General features: G+C 44.3%; 1 protein-coding gene across 6 annotated transcripts in view; it reads left to right on the top strand.

The window, feature by feature from the left end:
- Positions 1 to 2,172: 2,172 nt before the first annotated feature.
- The window catches only part of NAV2 (neuron navigator 2), a 220,714-nt gene continuing 201,657 nt past the window's right edge, over positions 2,173 to 21,229 (top strand). For all 6 annotated transcript variants that reach the window (XM_086748544.1, XM_086748545.1, XM_086748542.1 and 3 more), the window contains exon 1: positions 2,173 to 2,497. In XM_086748544.1, the coding sequence (XP_086604670.1) occupies positions 2,240 to 2,497 (258 nt within the window). In that variant the 5' untranslated portion in view covers positions 2,173 to 2,239. The remainder of the gene's footprint in view (positions 2,498 to 21,229) is intronic.

Below are 21,229 nucleotides of genomic sequence, written 5' to 3'. Positions count from 1 at the left end.
AAGATGACATCCACAGAAGGATCCAGTATGCAGGTCTCATCTGATTTCCACTTCCTAAAATGCTATCCTAATCCTGCTGCCTAGTCCTTGAGACACCTACAGTTCAGAAATGCCGAATTTGTCTACTAGAAGAATCCCAGAGGTAAAAACCTGGGTTTTGCACATGTGAACCTCTCCCAAAAGTCAAGGTAGGTCCCAGCTCCCCTTGGAACGGGTCGTGGAGTGTGCTTCGGCCGTCCTTCTCCTCGCAGCCCGGCCGGGGCAGGGCCGTGGGGCTGTGCTTCCTCCGTCCTGCTGAGCAGTAGCTCTAGGGGCTGGGTGCTCACCCAGCGCGTATTTCAAGTATTTCAAGGCTGGGCTCACGTCTTCTCCTCGCTTGCTGGGATCGCTGCTGTCCCTGCCTCCCAGGCGGTGGTGTAGGGATGTGGTCTTCAGGAGGAGGGCGAGGTGAGAATAAGGAGGTGGGGGAAGTGCCCCACCTTGGGAAATAGCGCGATGGCTGGGGCTGCAATGAGGATGGGGTTTAAAACGCACCTTTGTCTTCCATGTCTTGTGTTGGCTTTGCGAATATTATCCTGAGGCGCCCTCGCGTCCCCGTGTATAACATAAGAAGCCTATGTGGTAACTCAAAGCCTTTGGGTGTCCGAAAAGTGGGTGCTGTGGCACTGTAGGTCCCGGTGCTAAGACCCCCTTAGGAGGCCTGGGCCATCTCCGGGTGCCTCGAGCGTCCCCGGTCCGGGAACACGGGCCTGGGTGATCCTGCGCCCTGGGATGGTGGGCGGTGGGCCGAAAGAGGGACGTGTGCGGCTCAAAAGCCTGTAACGCTTGGCGGGAATAAGGGATCTGGGGACTGTAAGGGATCCTGGCACCTGCGGAGCAGCGTGGGGAGAAACCCGGGGCACAGAAAGACTCCAAAAAGCCGGGTGCGAGTGTTGCTGTAACGGGGCTGCGTTACTGCGCTGATTCACGTTCCTGTGTGCGCCGGCAGCGGCGCTTTTCCCGGACAGCGCCGAACAATGACTCACCTCCAGGTGTTTTTATTTGAAAGCGGGTTTTTTTTGTTGTTTCGATGTTTTTTTTTTTTTAAATTTCAAAAAGAAACGGGTGCAGCATCCCGAGATCCCGCCGACCCGTTTTGCAGCCGAGTTCCCTGCCCGCCGCAGCACTTGAAGCCACTCCTACCCCTGCAGAGAGAGAGATATATATAAATATATTTAAATTTTTTTTTTTTTTTTGTTCCTGCTTGGAGCGGGCAGGGCCAATCCGGGGGCGGCGCCCTGCCCGCCCGTTGCGCGAGGCAGCCGCCGCCGCCCCCCCCATCCCGGGATGGTCCCGTCCGCCCCCCCCGCTCCCCGCCCCGGCAGAGCGGGGGCCGCTCCACTGCGGGAGGGGAGCGTGAAGCGGCGGCTGCTCTCCCCGCCGTCTGACAGCTTGAGTGGCTTTGATTTGATTTTATTTTCATTTTTCCACCTCCAGATTTTCATGACCGGCACCGGGGGAGCCGGGAAATGTAGTGGCCAGTGGCTGATTTTTATTTAAAATCGCTGTCAGCCGACGTTTCTCCTCCTGCTCCAGCATCGTGGTCCTGTTCGCAGCTCCTCAGGCTTAAGAAGCTTGGTTCGCTGGGGCTGCTCTCCAAGGGCATCAGTCATTAACACACTGAGCTACATCTGCTTCTTGGCTAAGGCTGAAGAAAGACATCTTAAGCTGGAAATCCCGCTCGCTCTCTAGTGCATACGGAAGGGGAAGCATATGCAGCAGCAGGCTCCCCCCCCCACACCTTTTTTTTTTTTTTCTTTTTTTTTTTTCCCCCTTATAAATTCCAAAAGGCTGCCTCACTTTGGAGATGCGGTGAGGAGATAATGGAGTGAAAGTCTCCCCATTTCCAGGGAAGAAAATTACGGGAGTCAGCCAGAGAAAGGAAGGAGCGAGTTAAATAACGGCAGAAATAGGAAGGAGGATAGTGGTGAAGAACTGAAAATCAAATTAGAGGAAACAGGTGGAAGGCTGGCAGATATACCTGGGAGATATTTTAGTCTCAAAGTGCTTTTCTTTTTTTTTTTTTCTTTTTTTTTTTTTTTTTTGGTTGGCTTTAAATTCTAAGCTGGTTTTGGAGATCCCTGCAGTGAACCAGGCTGCCTTAGCATAGAGCAGCTTCCCCAACGTGTCCTTTTCTCTCTCCCTGCCTGCTGCCTCTGCTGCTGCTGACAGAAACGTGTTAGGAAAGCAGAAAGAGAAAATGCCAGCCATCCTGGTAGCCTCCAAAATGAAATCGGGACTACCTAAACCCGTACACAGCGCTGCTCCGATCCTGCACGTCCCGACAGCCAGGACCATCCCACAGCCCTGTTACCTGAAGTTTGGGAACAAGGTGGAGGTGACGAAGCCATTGTATTCCAGCCAGATTCCTCTCAAATCTCCTAATGGACAAGAAAACGCAGGAGATGGGCTCCCACCGAGGAAGAGTAGCTCGGTAGAAAATGGATTTGACACACAGGTTAGAAAGCACCAGATGTTGGGGTGGGGGATGCGAGAATTCATTTCTGTATTGAATGTGCGCGGCAGGTTTTCGCAGGTAGATAGCGGTGGTGTGAACGGCAGTGAGACCGTACGTGTGCGTGTGGTAACATCTGTTTGCAGTGGTGGGATGTGTTATTTTCCCCGTAGTGGCATGTGTCACCAAGGGATGGCTTTGTGATTTTTGTCAGCGGGGGGGAGCCGATGGTGGGGTGGTGAGGGATGCTACTGTGGGAGCTCCTCGCTCATGTTGCCTCCTCTGTTGCCTTTGCTGGAACTTGGGGGATTTGTGGAAAGGAGACGGTGGAGATGGTGTTTCTGGGATGTGCTCTTTGTGTTCTTTCTGTAGGTGCTGATTGTAATGGCTGGGTCGCGTGCCTGGGATGGGGAAAGATTGCTGGTTGTCGTGAATGCGTTTTGTGTTTGGTCACGTACTGTGCTGGAGCGCGAGTCGTGTGGACGTTTTGTATCTGTAGTTGTGTGTGGAGTGAATGGCAGGCAGTGCTTGATGTTCAGCTGCAGTGTGCTTGTCGTTCCCAGTGCAGCTAATTAAATAGATTATGTAGGAAATGAATGCTCAAGTGGAATTGTATGTTTTCATGCTATATGGGCATGACATCATAGGTGCAGCACACTATCAGTGGGCATTTTTTACGTTTCCCTTTAATGTCTATCAGTTTTCTGATGCATTTTTATATATACTGCTTCCTGTGTAGGGAGGAGAAATGTACGTTCTTCAGCTCATGTAATTTTTGTCAGCATAGCAACGTGTTCAGCACGGCTCGGCTTGCCTTGTACCGCTGATGCCCCAGCGTGCTCAACAGCAGCGTGAGCAGACCGTACGTGTTAGCGTACTACGGCGTGCGCAGAGCAGATGGTCTGCTGCAGCGAGCAGAATTGATTAGCGTTCTACAGAGAGCGCTGTATAGCAGCGTGAGGTATTTTGGCAACAGCCCTGTACATTACAAGCTGCTTCTACTGATATCTGAGCCCAGTAGAAGGTGACACCATTATAGTGGGACAGGCAAATGATGACAGATACTTTCTTTTTTTTTTTTTTCTTTCCTCTTTTCCTTCCCTAAGGAATAATGGGTGATCCCTACCACCCAGATTTTCAACTCTATGGCCTCGTAACCCTGTTCTCTTAAGACAAGTGTGACTGCTGACTGGGCGTGTTCGGCCCCGTGCCCTGAATTTTAGGATGTGCTGCACTTTCATTGCTGGTAGACAGGGTGCCGTATTGGGCTGCTCAGGCCAGACAAATACGACTGTAGCTGTTCCTGAGGGACTGAGAGCAGGAAAAGGAGACAGACAAGTACTGGTGGCAGGGTGGTGGCAGCAGACAGACCGACCTGCGCATCACATCTTGTTCTTAGGAGAGAAACAAATGCTCTTCCCCCTGACTCCTTGTGCTAGAGTCTGTCCTCATGATTTTGAAATGTCAGCAAAATCTCATTATATGCTGCTCCTTCTCTCAGACACACCTTGGTTTCTGCACAGAAATTTACATTCATGCAGAGGTGATTGTTATCCGTAAATACTTTCTCATCTTATAATAGACTGTCGTGAGGGAGATCCTGCCAGTGGCAGCCGTTAGCGGCAGGAAGGGGAACACTATGGTGGTTTTAACCCTTACACAGATGTGAAGCAAACTCCATTTTATTAATACCCTGATGATGAAAGGGTCTTCATGCTAACTGGCTATATTTAAACAGGGAGTGATTTTGGCCAAAGGCATTTCAGATAATGTTGAGTTTTCGAATAACTTCAGCAGTGGGAGAAATCCTAAGCTTTGTCATTCTCAGGAACCTCATTTGGGTAGGAGCGTTAGCAGATGACCAGCACCTTTTAAGGTGTGATCCAGTGAGGTTTGTTTCGCTATCCATTATCTTCAATAAACACAAGTCCTTTTTTTGTTATTCTTATTGATCCAACTTTGATCCCTCTGCCCCCGTAAGCATGCAGGTCTTTGCCATTCAAGGTAGTAATTTGGAACGTCGGTCTATGTCTGAAGTGAGATTATTCCAGATCGGTTGTATCAAGGGCAACGTTCTCCTCTTTTTCTCCTGTCCCTCCCTCCCAAGGGAGGAGGAATGGGATGGATGGGCAGCTGCCAGATGGTGTATCAGCAGCTGAGGCATTGTTATCTTGGAAAACCTTCAGCTACATCCAGGTGCAGAAGTGCTTTCTGAAAATCAAGCTTAGTAAGGTTTAGTATTAAACACTGCGCTAGGACTAATTATCTCAAGAATCATAGACGTGTCCTATGAGGGTGATCACTTGCTTCTCTGGATATTTTATCTGAAGTACCAATATGGTCCTCACCATTCTACTGTGCAGGCATCTGGCATCCCCTGTATAAGTTGTATTCTTATCGTGACATTTTGAGTTTAGATCCACAAGCTGGACTGATGCCAAGTGTTTTGGCACCCATCTTTGGTGGATCTTGGTCCCCACATGGAGTTTGCAGCCCACAGGGAAGGACATAATATCCTCCTGTGTGGGTGGAGAGAGAATTAAAAAGAGATTGTGACACTTGGAAAAAAAAACAAACGAAGAGAAGAAACAAAAATTACTAAAATCTATTTGACTTGAGCTGTATTCCTTGCTGAGGCTTAACTTGAGATCTGCAGCCCCAAACGCTTCTCTTGGAGTTGGGGACATAAGCTATTTCCATCAAAACCCAAGGTGATATCAGGCCACTTTCAACACAAGTGGCAGAGAAGCGTGGCTTTTGTACGACTGCTTAGTGGTTAGAGCATTCCCTCTGAGACCGGGCCGTCTGAGTTCAGCTTCTATTTCAACATGAGGGCATTCAGACTCCTATCATATCTCTGGAGGGTTTCATAATCAACAAGCCGCAGGATGTTCTGGGAGTATTTTAGGGAGTTGCTCTTAATCCTGTTGAAGTTGGTCCTCTTTGCACTACATAATACAAAATTCCCTTGCGTGTACAGAAGTGACTTGACCTTGTGTTTAGGACATCTGCTTACAGGGAAAGAGATGATGGGAGGGCTGAAACAGGTAGATGGGGTACCTGTCTATCCTATATGGGATAGCGATTTGTGAACATGAGTTTTTCTCTCTCATCATGGTGTATGTATACTTCCACTCTGAATGCCTTTTTCCCTGCACTTAGTTTATTGATTTTTTCTGAAGAAGAGGCTGTGTCTAGTGCACAGACCAGAAGTCACAGCGTGAAGACACCAGACCATGTTCTGATGCTGGTTGAGCATGTTGCAAGCCACTTGCACACCAGTGCTATGTTCATGAGCTTTTTTGGTGCCAGATGGAGCCTTTCTTAGGCCTGATTCTTCAGAGAACATGGGCACTGCGGGTGGTATTCATTAAAGTACTCATTTTAAAAATATGCTGAAAATCAAGGTGTCCCACTTAAGAAGTGTGGTGTCAGTGAAAACTTCTCAATTTTATTTTTTTTTTTATCTTCTTGATATGGTTTTGCACGTGTAAGCTGGATTTTATAGTGAGTGGAAGTTACGTGCCTTAAGGCCATATAAGGGCAACCTGTGATTTCAAATGCTGTGCAATTTATAAAAAGCATTCTTCAGAGTATTTCAGGGGCACTTTCCAAAGAAAGGTCGGAGGGTTTTAGCATCAAGCCCATTGTAAATGCTAGTCGGAAATCTTCAGTCGATGAATCATGGCCGAGTCGTTCCTGTTTTATTGTCACTGATATACACACTCCATTCATTTTTCCATATTAAATTCCCCGTGTTGTGCACAACGGTATCCTACTGCTGCACTGGTGCTTATTTTGTCTAATTTGAAAACACCGCCAGTAAATTGTACCCGTATTTAGAGGGCATTGTTTTGGAAATATTTAACTTTGTTACCAGAGAAACTTCAGTCAAGTAGATAGCAAGATAGTGATCTCTCATATACGAAATGGTATTTATTAGTTATTCTGAAAAAGTCATATGCATTTGGCTACTAAATTTGCATTAGTTAGTTAAGACAGGAGTAATTGCCAATTAGAAGTCCATGGGCCTGGTAAAATTGTTCGTGCGAAATGCGAGAAGGAAGATATCGTTCCAGGAATACGGTCTGTTGCCATGTTATTGTGAAAGCCACCAAAGGAGATCATGGATTTAATTATTGTGTTTATTGCTGCTATGTTGTATTCTCTAGCTTCTTCATTTTCATTCCCTGCAGAACCTAAAATATAATTACAGTTTGTATCTGGAGTAATTGCAGCAGTCCTAAAAGCACTGGGACCTTACTGGGTCCTTACTGGGTCATTGGTCCCACATTCCCCGTAGAACACTTCAATGTTGGCAGGCACCTATTTAGCCTGGTATTAAAGTATGTGTATTCAGCAATTACCTATAACTGTCCTTCATAATTAGCAGGGAGAGGTGGGGGTGGGTTTTGTTATTTCTTTGCAAATGTCTTCATTTGCTGAAAGTTAGACAGTTCTCTGTTGGTGGATGTGCAAGGCAGATGCTCACTAGGTGTTAGCATGTTCTCTCTTGCTTTTCTCTTTCTCTGCGCTAGACAAACCTAGTTCTTTTAACCTTTTCTCTCAGGATTTCTAGAACTCTCACAGCTTTGTGCAACCTACTGACCTCTTTTCCGTTTGCCTGGATAGACCTTGTTTTAGGAATTCAGTTCACAACTGGATAGATGCCATTGTCTGCAATAAAACCACCTTGTTCAGCTTCTTCACATCGCTTTCCAAATTTGTGAAGATCCTGTTAACTGGGGCAGTCTAGATCTGGGGTGGTCTAGTTCTCACTGTTTGATAGTCTTACACTAGATTTTTCTTCTGGTGATTCAGTCCTTCTTTCCTATTTTGTGAAGATCATCTACATCCAGGGTATTCTAGATCTGGGGTCTGCTCCAAAAATACTTGTAATAACTGTCAAGGTTAGAAGTGATCCTGGGTTTTTCTCATCAGCCATTCTGTAGTCTGAGTCAATGACAACGGTATGGAATGGAGTTGGTAGAGAAACTTCATTGCAGATCCCTGCAAAAAATCTATTGGATAGCCTTTCCTAGGTTGATAGCACACTGCTGAAAAAATTTAAAAGGATTTTTCCGTCAGTTGTGTGCTGTGTTGAAGTACTCTAGCTACTCACAAATCGGTTACTTAAGAGGTTGTGCCAGTATTTTTCCACACTTCAAATGTAGGTGCTCATCGACTCTTTCGTGAGCCACGTGTGACTTTTGCAGTCTGTTGGGTGTTGGTTAGCCTTCTCCTATTCCCATGCCATTAGCAATCCAAATGAAGTTTGGATTCATATAGTTCAGATATTAATAATTACTTTAAAATATTTTAATTAATTTTATCAGAAGCTATTTATACTTCTGTATCACTGTCTTGCTAATGTGACGCTTCATAGGGAGAAGGATTAATTAAGTGTATTGCAGAGAAATTACGCCTTCCTTTCTCACATGCATTAGCCATTCTTGTGCGTGATACTGTGCTTCACAGTTTTCCTGCAGAGCCATCTTGCAGAAGGGATAGGAATCAAGCAAATCCTGATCTGGACCCAATTTCAGGTCAGATGTACATCGGCTGGTTTCAGTGCCACTATGAGCTGCCTCAGTGATATAACATGGGCTTTCACCACCACTGCTGAGCCAAGAAGTTATGAGAAATGTGGTCAGTAATACTGATAACTTAACCATAAAATATAGTTTTTTGCAATCTTGGAAGAAACCAAATGAGGTCATGTTCAGGATGTAGAAGCTCCATCCCTGGAAACATTCCAGGCCAGGTTGGCTGGGACTCTGAGCAACCTGATCTGGTTGGAGATGTCCCTGCTCCTTGCAGGGGGGTTGGACTGGATGGCCTTTAAAGGTCCCTTCCAACCCAAACCATTCTATGGTTCTATGATTCTGTGTGTACAAAGGAGAAATTTTACTGAAGAGCTGGGAAAATCTAAGAAAAACTGTAGATTCAGGCTATCAAAAATATATAACTAAAATTATTTTAAATTAGTATTAATGAGCTTGCTTATATAATTATAGTTATGGACCTAAGTACATTCCTATGGAAAAAACCTTGCCGTGTCTTTCTCTGATGCATTTTTTTGACACACTGTAAGTAATCTGAGACTATTATGTAGCCAAATTATTATTCTTTTATTTATGATTACAATGGTTTTGGTAATGTTTGTATATAGATACCAGTAAATATTAAATTTTGAGTTGTTCCAAATGAAATGTTACCAGATAGAAAACAAAACCCCAGTTCTTAAGGGTTTCTTTGTGGTAATTAGCATGGAGTTTTCAGTGATCTATCTTTTAATAAAAAGAGCTACCCTGTTTTAATGCCCAGCCTTTGAACAAACGATGTGAGACTGCATTGTAAACTCAGCAAGTTCTTTCGTCCTTGGGTTTTCATTTAGAATATGCAAAGGGTCGCTTGGATTCAAACTTCCATTCAGTTTTCAATTGTGCTGCATAATGAGTGAAAATGGGTTTTTGCTCTGATTTCAGTTTGATTGCAACAGTTCTTAAGTAAAGGAGCATTTGGTTGTTGTGTAATGTTCCTTCCCAAGTTCAGTACCTCCACCGTCAAATTGCCTGAGACGGGATTTCCAACGATGTTTACTGTTGAGCTAATAATGCTGCTGTTAAATTCACCCTGGTTTTTACTTGAAATAGTAATTTAATATGACCTTTTTTCCTGCTTCTGATTTGTTTTATTTTTATGCTATTTCTCTGATCTCTGCTCATAGGTAATACCTAAGGGGCTTCCAAATTTTAATACACTTAACCTAAGAGCACACTCCTTAGCAGCAGGGGTATTGTACTTCTTTCAGAAATGAATGGCTAAGGCACAAAGAGACTTACCCAAGGTCGTGAAGTCTGCAGTGCTATAGAAAATTCCTAGCCAGTCCCCTGGCTATTAGATTATCTTTCTCCTTTGCTGCTACTTGTTAATCAGTTCAAAATGCGTATGCGTATGGTGTCCACGTGTTCTCCCTCTGTCCTTGAAACTGTGAGCTTACTCCATAAAACGCTCTTTCTTCAGTGAACACTCTCACCTTCTTTGTCCCTGTCTTAGCAAGTGATTTTTATAATCTTCTGCTCTGGCACTTGATGTACGGCAGCGCCCAAGCAGGACACTTGGGTCCAGCTGTCCTCTAATCAGAAATGGGTTAATTTTGTTTTTTCCCATACTTTCTTTCTCCTGGCCTTCCTTTACCTCCCTGGCTGCACTGGTGAAGTTCTTTGAACAGCTTTTAGAGTTTTGCTTCTTACTTTTCCTAGATTGTTTGTCCATTGTGTGTTCCACAGAACTTCTCCTTCTTGATGTACGTGTTGAAGTCCAGTTCTGTTAGACACTCAGTCTCTCCTGGAGGCTTGTTTGAACTAAAATTGGCTTCAACAGAGAAACATTCAGTCTTTCTACCTATCCAGTTGCTAACTGATATATTTTATATAGTTTGTCAATGTTCAAATACGGATAAAATAGTTATAATTTGAAAAGCAAGTGTAATGTGAGGAACCGGAAAGACGAAAGCACCCGTGTGTATGATAGACCTAGCACAGGCACTGCTTGAGCTGTACGGGTGTTCTCAGTGGCTGAAAACCACGCTGCCATGCTTTATGGAGCTCATCATGAAGTAATGTTCTCTAGTCTGCTGCAAAATGCTCTCATCAAAAATCAGGTGGTGTGAAATACAAAACTTATCCGAAAGGAATTTCCTGGAGATGCAGAGAGGTACAAGGATGTTAGTGGAGGAGAAAAACTGATACTGGTTTTTAAAACTCTTGGCACTAAACCTGGGCTTTACTTCTCAAAAAGAAAAAAAAAATCAAATTATAAAGAAGTTGTCTGGTAAACAAAACATGAACCTTTCCCAAGTTGCGAATACCTGAGAAGTACCAAAAAGAAACAACACTGAGACCATCACTACCTGTGCTCTTTTTTTCTGTGCAGAGGGTATCAGAAAAGAAAGCCTTTCTCTTATTGGGACAGGAAAGGTGGATTCGGTTCTTTGTTTTGGAAATTCAGAGCTGCTTTTGGCTATTTTTTATTTCCTGTGAAGAGTCCTTTGAGAAACAGTCTACTCTGTAATTTCACTTTCCAGATTATCACACCACTAGGTTTAAAATCTCTGTTTAGTTTGTATTTCAATGCTTTTAGCCTACAAGTCCTTCTTTTTTTCCTACCAAAGGGAAGAAATTAAGGAGGGATTGGAATCAATAATTATTCTGCTTGAACTTCCCAAACTTGCAACACAGAATAAACACTCTAAGTACTGTTTAAGAAGATACAGTTTTGAATAAAGTGATAGTTGGGCTTTTAATGGCAGGATGTGTTTTCCTCTATTTTTCCCACTTGTTTTTTGCTTATTTAAGCTTTGGGGCTAAACGTTTTACTTTTACTCTGGTATAAATCAAGAGATGCTCTTAAAATTTAACCCATTAGTGTATTTTTTTCCTTGCAGCAAACTGCAGAATCTCAACCAAACTCTGATTCATTCTCCTGAGAAGTTCACCTGGCTAAAAATACCCTGCTTGAATATTATTTTTAGAAACATCTATATTTGAAGTATATAACTGGTCAGACTTTATGTGTATTATTAGACGTGAACTGTTGGTACATTTTGTAACAGGAAGCTGCTGGTTTTCCATTCACCAAGAACTGGAATTCGGTCAAACACTGGCACTTACTTGTATGCCTCTAATTTTATCTGTAAATTGTTCTTTCTGAAATAGTTTGTGGAAACATTCTCAGTTTCTTCAGTTTTGTAAAGCATAGGCATGGAAATAACTGCTAAAACTTAAAACAAATAAACCATTTATTAAAATAAATAATTGAGAAAACAGGCCACTTCTTATTTTAAAACAGGCTGAGACCTGAAGTTTTACTCCGATTTCACTTTTTTTTTTTTTCCCCTCTTGAAAGTATTTTTAGGTGTGTTGTCCTTGGATTATTTTTCATTTTACTTTTGGGTTATTTTAGAATTGGAAGCAATGTGTGGGAAAACAATACATGAAAGGAAAAAATATCTAACTTCTGGATTTCAAAATGTGCTTTTACCAGGAATTTTTCCCCTGTGAGTGTTCAGTTTTGGACTGTAATATCAACAATATTTTGACAATGTCTTGTTTACTCCCTGTGTCCATCCCTTGTCTTGAACGCTTCCTTAAGTCTTCTTCCTATCCTCAGCTTGCGTGGGTTTTTTCTGTACAGCTATGGCTACAAGTTGGAAAGAGTTCATAAGTCTCCATATTTTATCTCTCCTGCCACTAATATTGGCTCATTTGCTTTGTTTTGTCCTTTACGTGTTGGCCACCATAGTATAATCCAAAAGTGTGTGGTGGTGAGTTCATGTCTATGGTGTAGGCTCCAGAACTGCCTGTAGGTAGGCTGTATTGGAGGAACTAGCAGCTGTAAAGAGAGTCCATGGGGTACTTTCTGATAGTAGTTGTTGAAGTTTTACTTTATACAGGCAAGAAGGAAAATTTACAGACTGTAGAGAGCAAGGAATTAGCGATTGGCAGGTATTGGTTTGGTTGCGATAGTGCTGTGCTTGACAAGAAAACACGGTCGGGTCTCTGAAGCCTGAATACTTGGGCAGTAAGTTGACAGATTCATTGGCATTTTCTTCGAAAGTGGAAATTGGTCTATTCATAAAGGTACTAAATACTCGTAGTCCCTCCTTTGAGCTCTGGGAGCTCACAGGAGTGAAGGCCAAGGACCTTGAATTACGGGTCCCTCATGCCTTGGGTAGGGGAAGGACGGGTTCTTGGACATGATTGTCCCAGACGATTAGGGAGCTGGGCCATAAAACCTTCTTGGAGAAAGCTGGAGATCCTTGTTTCACCTACCTGACAACAAAGCTATCTAGTTCTAGGCATCCAGGGTTTCTCATATTATGTAAACAAAGAAAGAAACAAAAAACCCTAAACAGCCCTTGACAAGCTGACTTACACGGCTGCAGAAATAGCTGTTCTGGTACTGGGATCTTGTTGATTTGGTTATGCTTTCTCCAAACAGGACTCAACTAACTTCCTCGATCACTTCCATGTTGTTGTTCCTCCTTTCTCTAACAATGCTATAGGAGCTGACAAGGCCTTTTTGCCTATAGGCAACTACATTTTTCAGAGATGCATAGGAAGAAAATCCAGGATGGCTGTCTGGGGACACCTGTCGTTTTGTTTTGAGAGAAGTGGAAGAGGTGTAGGCTGGAATTATAATTCCTTTTGTATTCAGCACTTTGCAGTCTATTTTATGTCGGTGATGGAGCTCTTCAGAGGCCGTTCTTCAAACTAAAGGGATTTGGAGTGTGGTGGTCTCATTGCTAAACTATGTGAGGATCTGTAGTGTTTCCTAGCGTCTCGTCCTCCTTGTAATCATAGAATGGTTTGGGTTTGAAGGGACCTTTAAAGGTCATCTAGTCCAACCCCCCTGCAAGGAGCAGGGACATCTCCAACCAGATCAGGTTGCTCAGAGCCCCGTCCAGCCTGGCCTGGAATGTTTCCAGGGATGGGGCATCCACCACCTCTCTGGGCAACCTGGGCCAGTGTTCCAGATGTTCTACCATCCGTTTGACAGATCTGCCTTTTGAATAACCGTGCATTACAATTCTCAGTTGTAATACCTTTTTATGTGGCCAGGTTGGACAGGGCTCTGAGCAACCTGATCTGGTTGGAGATGTCCCTGCTTCTTGCAGGGGGGTTGGATTAGATGACCTTTAAAGGTCCCTTCCAATCCAAACTATTCTATGATTCTATGATTCTATGTCACATGATGAGGTGAATCTTCCCTGATAGGATCACCTGTCTTCTACTGAAAGTGCTGTGCAGAAATTATTTTGAATTGGTTTTTTTGCCATCTATTAATTGTATATACTTGCCCATTGGTAGAACAAAATGAATAGCCTGGTGGGATTTCATGTTCCTCATGTAGCTTGTGTGACATTTTCTGGTGAACATGGATACTGAGACTTTGTTACACTTGTATATCTTGAAAGAAATATTTAGAAGCGGATTCCTTTTCTTTTAGCCGTGTCCCCTTGAACCATGTCCGCTGTTACAAACTACAGGTAACTTCAGTACCGATGAGCTAAATACTGGTTTTGTACAAGTATTTTTTCAAGATTGTAACAGCTGTCTTTCCACATCATACCTATTTTGGCTGTTTCTCAGATTATGACAGTAATTACCAGGACGTCATTTCTGATCAACTTGTACAAGGGGTCGAGGAAATTTGTTTCCTCTGGCAGGTAGACAACCATCAGGCGGAGTATTGTAAGATCAAGCAGATACAAAGATTCATGTCATGTCAAGTCAGAAATCCTCCATGGCCAATGTAGCGTGATGCAAAGTTGGATTTTTCGTAGGGAAATGTAGGGATCAGAAACCGTATGTGTGTGTCGGAGGTTAAAGGCCTGGAACAGATGTAGAGGACACGTCTGCATCCACAAAGACCAGTGTGCAGCTTTGAATGTAGCTAGTGGAAACAAACGTTAATGGATTGGTCTGGGAAGACAAATTTGATTCAGTGATAAGTCATTCTTCATTGCAAAAAGTCCTACGGATATTCAAGTCTTCAGAACGAATTTTAGAAATGTCACATACGTTTCCAGATGAAATGTGCATTGGCCATTTGAAGCCATAGCTTGGAACGGGGCTTCTCTTTCCTCGCTCGATAACCGTGGGTCAGTCTGCTTCTCCGGACGGCCATACGTATTCCAGACTTGTCGGTGGCTTAACTGGGACGGATTATTTTGGGAAGGAGTATTTTTGGCGTTGCTACGTCTTACTCCTCCGAGATGGGCTCTGGAGCACGGAGGGGTCCGGTCCCGCGGGGCGATGTGCCAAACCAGCGCTGCCAAGGAAAGCTGGCAAAAAGGTGCCTGGCCTCTAGCGTGGAGCTGGAAAGGGGGGGCAGCAGCCTCCTAGTTATCCCTACACAACCTCAGGGGAATTCTAATGAATTTGCTTTAATTTACAAAACAAAACCACTTTCTGCTTTTCAAGAGGGAAGAGCAGCGGTTGCCTAGGCTCCCATTTCCAAGCAGTCGGATACAAACTTCCCTCGCTGCAGCAGGGGAGAGGTTCCCTTCCGTTGCCTGTGAGAGGTGCTAGCCTTTCAGCTTTTACCTGGTAGGGTTTGGACACCACATGGAGTGATTTGTTTTATAGGATTTAATACTTCGACTCCAAACCGGTGAAAGGGAATTTAGTTGCCATAAAAAGCAGAAATTTCTGGAAGAGGATTTTTTTTTGTGAATTAAAATGCACTTAAAATTGAAGGAGGGAAGCATCTTCTTCGAGCGAGACTTACCCAGAATTTTCTCCTTTCCCTGTGGTTGTTTCTTACTGTGGAGCCAGGCAATGGGAAACACTGTGAATACTGGGACAAATTAGGAGGTGCAGTGCCTTTCTCTGAGGTGTTTGCCTTTGGGACCCGCTGGCCAAGCTGCGGTAGGTGCCTGAGGCACGCGGAGGCACTGAGAGACCCCAGGCTCCGTGGGGACCCCAGGCCACAAAGGGGAGCCAGGTCTGCCTCCTGTGTCCTATCCCACCAGCTCCCCAAGCTTCGGGTGTTAGGGGTCACTGAGGGTCCTGTGGTGGGCTTTCAGCTGCCTCCACTGCGGGTTGCTTTTGGCATCCTGGAGATCCCCAAATCCTTGGCTTACAGGCATTTTGGTGGTGAGACTTGGAAGACCGACCCTGTTGGAGGTGACGTGGGTTGTGGCGCATATACGGTACCGGGCACTGGGATGTAATGCCCGTGGCCGTTCCCACCAGTGGTTTGGTTTGGTTTGGTTTATCAGATCAGGCAGCAAGGCAGCTGTGTCTTATTTTTAACACAGCTTCCCCTTGTTGAGCAGGTTACTTGAAGCAGTAGACACTTGAAAAAAAGGAGGAAAAAAAAAAAGAAAAAAAAAAGGGCAAAAAAGGCACATGAAATCAAAAAGCCAGACTACAAAGCTCCGAGACTACTCAACAGCAGATCCTTCACTCCTGTACAGTTTCAGACTTGTGCTGAAACTTAATCTCTTGGCCACAACAACATGAGGCAGATAAGATTTAGTCCTCTTTGTTGCCTCCTGAGCTCTCTGAAATTCAGCAGAAAATGGGGTTTGCATCGAGCAAGCACTGATTTCTATCTGTTATCCTCATAGCTTGAGAAATAGGCGTTGGTGTGAGGCGTTACGGTGGGGACTGCTGCCACCCTCGGCTCCCCAAAGGCTGCTGTGTCAGCGTTTCTGAGCTGACGGCCCGTCAGATCCACTCAGCCTTTATTATGCAGCATTAAGCAGAGAGAGATTTGAAAGTTCAGTGTTCTACTGGCCAATCATTTAATTTTAGATAATTTTGCAGTGGTTCTCAGCAGCTTATAGAAATGGATTTTCAACAAATGAAAGCCTTGGGCTGTCCACGCACGTGTGCAGGTTTCGGTCGCGTGAACAATACCTGCGGTGGAAGGAGTCTCTTGTAAACCATCTTGTGAGTAGCTGCAGCATCTCTCAGTGCCGTTACCCTCCCTCCTCCTTTCTTCTCCGACAGCAGCTGAAATGGCAGGGCTTGGTTTGGCCAGTACTTTGCATCGTTTATAGCAACACTGTTAAAAGCCGGGCTGAAACGGGTGGTAGCTCAGCTCATTTGCATGATTTGAAATGCCAGCTCGGTTTAATGTAGAGCAGCTGGTATATACTTAACTCCTTCAGGAGAAAACTTAATACCAGCAGATCGCATTATCCAGGGCTACGCGGCATTTATTTATTTATTTATTTATTCCATCTCTTCGCCGCTTCCCGGAACGTTTGTAGAGATCTTTTGCGCGTCGCTGGGGAAGGGCTTTGCTCTCCGTTGATATTTCTGTATCTTGCAGAGCTCACAAAAGAAGCAATTGCTCCCGCCGTCTGACAAATACTTGTTGCGGCTTCCCGGGCATCCACTTACACTGACCTTAGCAGACAGGACTCTGAATTAAGATGTGACATGATGAAGGATGGCCAGATTAGTTGGAAGAGGGACAGGTGTAGAGGCCTGGATTACATGGATTACTGCATACTCTATTTCTTAGGGTTAAATTTCAAGGTTGAAAATGGCTAATTCCACAGTTACAGAATTAGGATGTGCCTTTTCTTTTCTCTGGGTGCTGTGCTGGCAGCCAGCGTCACCTTGCGAGGGAAGGAAGCGTTGGAGGATCAAAGAATTCCTTCGCTGCCCTGAAATAATTAGCACAGCCTCAGTGAGAGGATGGAGGGAGCATAATCTTTTAATACCAACCCTTCTCAAAATTGACCTTGTCACAGGCAGATTCAGCTTCTCGCAGAGGAGCAGATGTGTGATAGAGTCACTCTTACTGCATCAGAAATGCTGGCACAGGATTTCATCCTCTGCCAGAATTCTCTTGCCTTTCTGTAGGCGATGGGCCTCTCGTGCTCAAGAGCTCTGAACGTTCCTTTGGAGAAACGGCAAAATGCTGTGCTATGAAGATGGACTTCACAAAGTCAGGGCTTTCTTAAGGCAGTTACGATGGAGCTTTCTCTTCCTCTGGGGATTTTTTTATTCTCTCGAGTCGCGACTTGAGCCGGGCTTTCTTGTGGAACAGCGGTTTCAAGTGGTCACTTCTGAAGACTAGTTTCAAGCACAAGCCATTAAGCTACAGAGAAAACAGATCTGTTGGGTTCTTTTGACACGTGTGAATCCTTCAATATTGTATCTAAAGTTCAAGCATTTCCGTTGCCCTTTATAAACCTCTATGTTAGAAGATACCATGTAGTTATTCCACTGACACCAGTGCTGTATTTGGTGGATAGGACATGAAAGTCACCTCGGTACAACAGAAAGGCCACGTCTTCCCCATGGAAAACTGATCATTGTATTTTTTTTTTTGTTGTGAAAGGGAAACCCCTAAGAAGATGATGTCGTGTAATCTTCTTCCATGAATGTAGACAGGATAAATTGCCCTCAGTGATGAAACACTTCATTATTTCATGTCGTGTTGTCCATGGGTAAGATCATTAGCGTGCCCGCATGCTGTGGAAGATTATAGACCTGTATTACATAGCCAAATTATTTGTGCTGTAGTGTATTTATACCATAACTCAGTTGAACATCTGAATGTTTTGGATGTGTACTATGCAAATAATTTCAGCCATTTGAAAAAAAGGTTTGCTAATGGTTGCTCTTAAAGGCAGGAAATTTATTTAAGCAACCTGTATCCATCCTTTAAATAGACAGAAACCATTTCCTGAGGCGGTTTAGAAGGTTCCGTTACAGCTGACGTAGAGCGGCGTGGATTAGCAATTGTCTGGGACCAGATCAAAACTTCCAACAAGCAACGCTATTTGTGTTCATCAAGTCTAACGCCAGGCTTCTGGAACGGGAGCGAATTAGCTGACTTTTCATCCACGCTGTGTGCGAGAGCTGACTGCAAGTTAGTAAATCCTCATCAACCATGTCACTTGGGTGGTTTGTTTGTTTTCTTTTTATGACTAAGAAATAAGTTTATTTCTTTTAATGCTTTTCCATTGATTAATACACACTTTCCAGGGATCCTGGCTTGACCTCTAATGCTTAGTATTTCATTCCTTGCTATTTTCCACCACAGATATTTTTAACTCGCTGTTTTTAGGACATTTCCAGCTGGTCAAAAGGTTAGGAAAGCCAGTTCCACCAGATGGGACATGCTGTGAAAAAGCTTGAAAGAGTGATAAGACCAGTTTTTATGTCGCCTTCCTTCTGAGCTTTGCCTTCCTGCCGAGAAGGGGTTTGGTCCTTGAAGGGCAGGGAGGATGCAGTGGCGAGTGTGTGAGCCCTGAAGACCCACAGGCCATCACGGTGGCTTCAGACGAGTCACCACGTTGCTGCCTGCTGCGGTTTGTCAGCAGCAACTCCCTTATCTCTCAGGTGTTCTGCAGAGATAAATCCATTATAATTCCAAGCCGCTCAGGTAAAGTGATACCTGGAGCCATGAAATTACCTTAAATAGCCAACCCTGTGACTCTGAAGCCTTCATGCTTCAGTGTGATGTGCTTTTTCCTTATCATTGATTTTTTTTTTTTTTTCCCCTTAAGGTAATAGTTGAATCTGAGTAAGCGATACTTGATTTAAAAATCCTTTCCACTGATAATTTATGGATTTTAATAAAACTTCTGAAGATACGAGGCACATCATTACCTCTTTGGTAGGCGAAGGTATAAACAGATATTGTTACTTTTGGCTGTGTCTTCTCAAAACAACAATTTATCCTTGAATGCTGCAAAGAATTTAAGGAGAAGATAAGAATTGAAGAGCTACGTATGCTATTGCAAATTATAATGAGGAGTTTGTGGGCTGTGGGTTACCATCTGCACTCCACTTCCATGCCATCTGCCCACGAGGAGAAAATCACCAGTGGAGAAAATAGTAGGGTGTCCTGCGGTTACGAAGCCGCATAACCACCGGTTACACATGAAGACCTTTTGAGATTGGTCGTGAAAGCCAAGCCTTTGATAGCACTGCCCTGAAAAGGCAAAGAGGAGTGTAAAAAAAGGCCGTTGAGATTTTGGAGGATGGAAAAAGGGGATTTTTAAGCCCCATGAATTGCATGATTGAACGCGTTAAGCAGAAGCAAGAAATCTGCAGTGTTAATTCGTGGCGTGTAACACAGTCAGCTGAGAAGGATCTGTGAGGGCTGGAATTATGGTAATTTATGCAGTTCACATCGCTACTGCAGCTTAAAAATAGCTGCGCTTCCAGGGAAGCAGCGCTACCATGCTGCTGCGTGCGGCAGGTTGACTTTGTGTTTAGCTTTGCAGATTTTACCAGTTTGAACGCACAGCCAAACCCTACTTACGCCGTCTTTTTACGCGGCGGTCCGGCCGGTTGTACCGCATTGCATCGCTTCCCTTCAGGAGGCTGAAAAGGAGAAGGTTTGTCCTCTGGCCTAGGAATGGCACAGAGGTGTCAGTGGATGCGGTGAGGAGCTGCGGTGTTAGGCCTGAGGCTGAGTGCCCAGAAGAACACGTGTTTTGGGTTTCTTCTTGTTTATCTGGTTTTGCTTTGTAGAGCTTGACACCTGTCGCTCAGGCGTGTGGTGCCTTGGAGTCCGGTCAGAGGTATTTGACTCACCTTCTGCCGCTCTGCACATTTTGGGTGCGTATGGGATGTCAGGAACGAAAGGAGAGGGGGGGAAAAAAACCCCTCCATGTATTAGTTGTGATTAAAACCAATTTTCAAGTTGTCATATTTGAACTGAATTCCCAGTGAGTGTGGGTGAAAGTGTGAAAAAACAAGCATATCGCAGCTGGAGTCGGTGGGTAGTTTCATATTCTGATTTCTTATTTTGAATTCTGAAGAAGACAGAGTATATTTTGCAGTTAAGGTCATAATTCAGCTTTATGAATACAATTGCAGACAATACTGGAACTGGTCTTAAAGACCAAAGCAACTTGGGACAAAAAGTCCTGGTGTGTAAGTTGCATTTGAGCAGCTGTTCCTCTGACAAGAAAATGGGTTTTGCCTACCAGGAGATGTTTCCAGTGGCCTTATGTCTGCATAGGTAAATCCTTTGCATCCCAAGGATCAATGCGCTCATTTTTAAAAGTCTACAGTGATGGGTGGAGGCCAAGAAAATATCATTCCCTTTCCTCCTTTTCTTCCACCACCTTCTGTTGTCTGCAGTCACATTTCCTTTCCTAGGTTTGGGATAAGACTTTTGATAAAGTGTTAATACCTCAAGCCCTCCCTTGGTTCGAGAACATGCCTTAACATTTTGCAGCTGGCTTCTCTTTCCCTCCCAGTCAGCTAACTCAGCTCTTCCTGGTGGCACTGGGTGGGACTGGCTGCTGTTGCTCATCGGCCTTAAGAAGCTGCACATGGGAGGTGGGTGCTTCCCTTTCTGCTTCCCAGCCTCTCCACAGCAGGGAAAGTCAGTGTGGAGCGTGGGCTCGTGCCGGAAGAAATGGAAGGCTTCAGGTAGGTGTTGCTTCCAGAGCAGGACCGAGGTCCGATTTCTCTTCCAGATCACTGCACTGGGTAGAACTGGCAGGGTTTTATGGTTTATCATGTGCATCTGAATTGGCTGAATTCTTGTAGGTGAAACAACACGTGAGATAGGGATTGTCTGTGTCAGATAGCTGGTTTAAAATAATCAGTTGTTGTGTTTTGTTAAAACCCTTTCTCTAACTCAGCTCAGGAAGGACTGATGACCCCTCATGGAGACCTGGCTGTCCGTGCCAGCTCTTCAGTAGCTGGTGTGCAAAGAGATGCGGGTGTGGGTCCAGCTCATTTAACAGAAAAATCTTAGCAGAGAACTGGTGTAACAATGCAATTTATTCAAGATCTGCTTTAGGATCGTATGAAATGTTTTTTTTGACTCAGTGAGTTAATGCCCGCAAGCCAGAAGCATCACTGCCAGGGAGAGACTGCACTGTTGGTCTTTGTGGTGCTGGAACTGGAAGTTACTGGCAGTTTGCAGTCGTTCAGCCCTCAGGGCCAGCCTGTAAATAAGTCTGAAAAGCAGGTGTAGAGCAGTGACTGTGATTTTTGCCTACCTTATTGTAACTCTAAGTGGGATACTGGTGAGGTCAGATCAGAGATGCAGCTTTATATGTGAATTTAGCTAGGAATATATTCTTCCTACAACTCAGTTTAAAAAAAACCCAAACCCACAGATTTGTTTGCTAAACTGCCCAAGAAGTTTAGAAGCTGTAATCCTGGGATACTGGATGAGGCCAGATTGCTCTTTGATTCACAGCATCATAATCCAGTGTGAGGCCTGCAA

Source organism: Chlamydotis macqueenii, chromosome 5 (assembly GCF_036417535.1).
Source record: "Chlamydotis macqueenii isolate bChlMac1 chromosome 5, bChlMac1.mat, whole genome shotgun sequence".
Lineage (NCBI taxonomy): Eukaryota > Metazoa > Chordata > Aves > Otidiformes > Otididae > Chlamydotis > Chlamydotis macqueenii.
The sequence above is the reverse complement of the archived record's forward strand: the minus strand, read 5'-3'. Positions and strand labels throughout refer to the sequence as shown.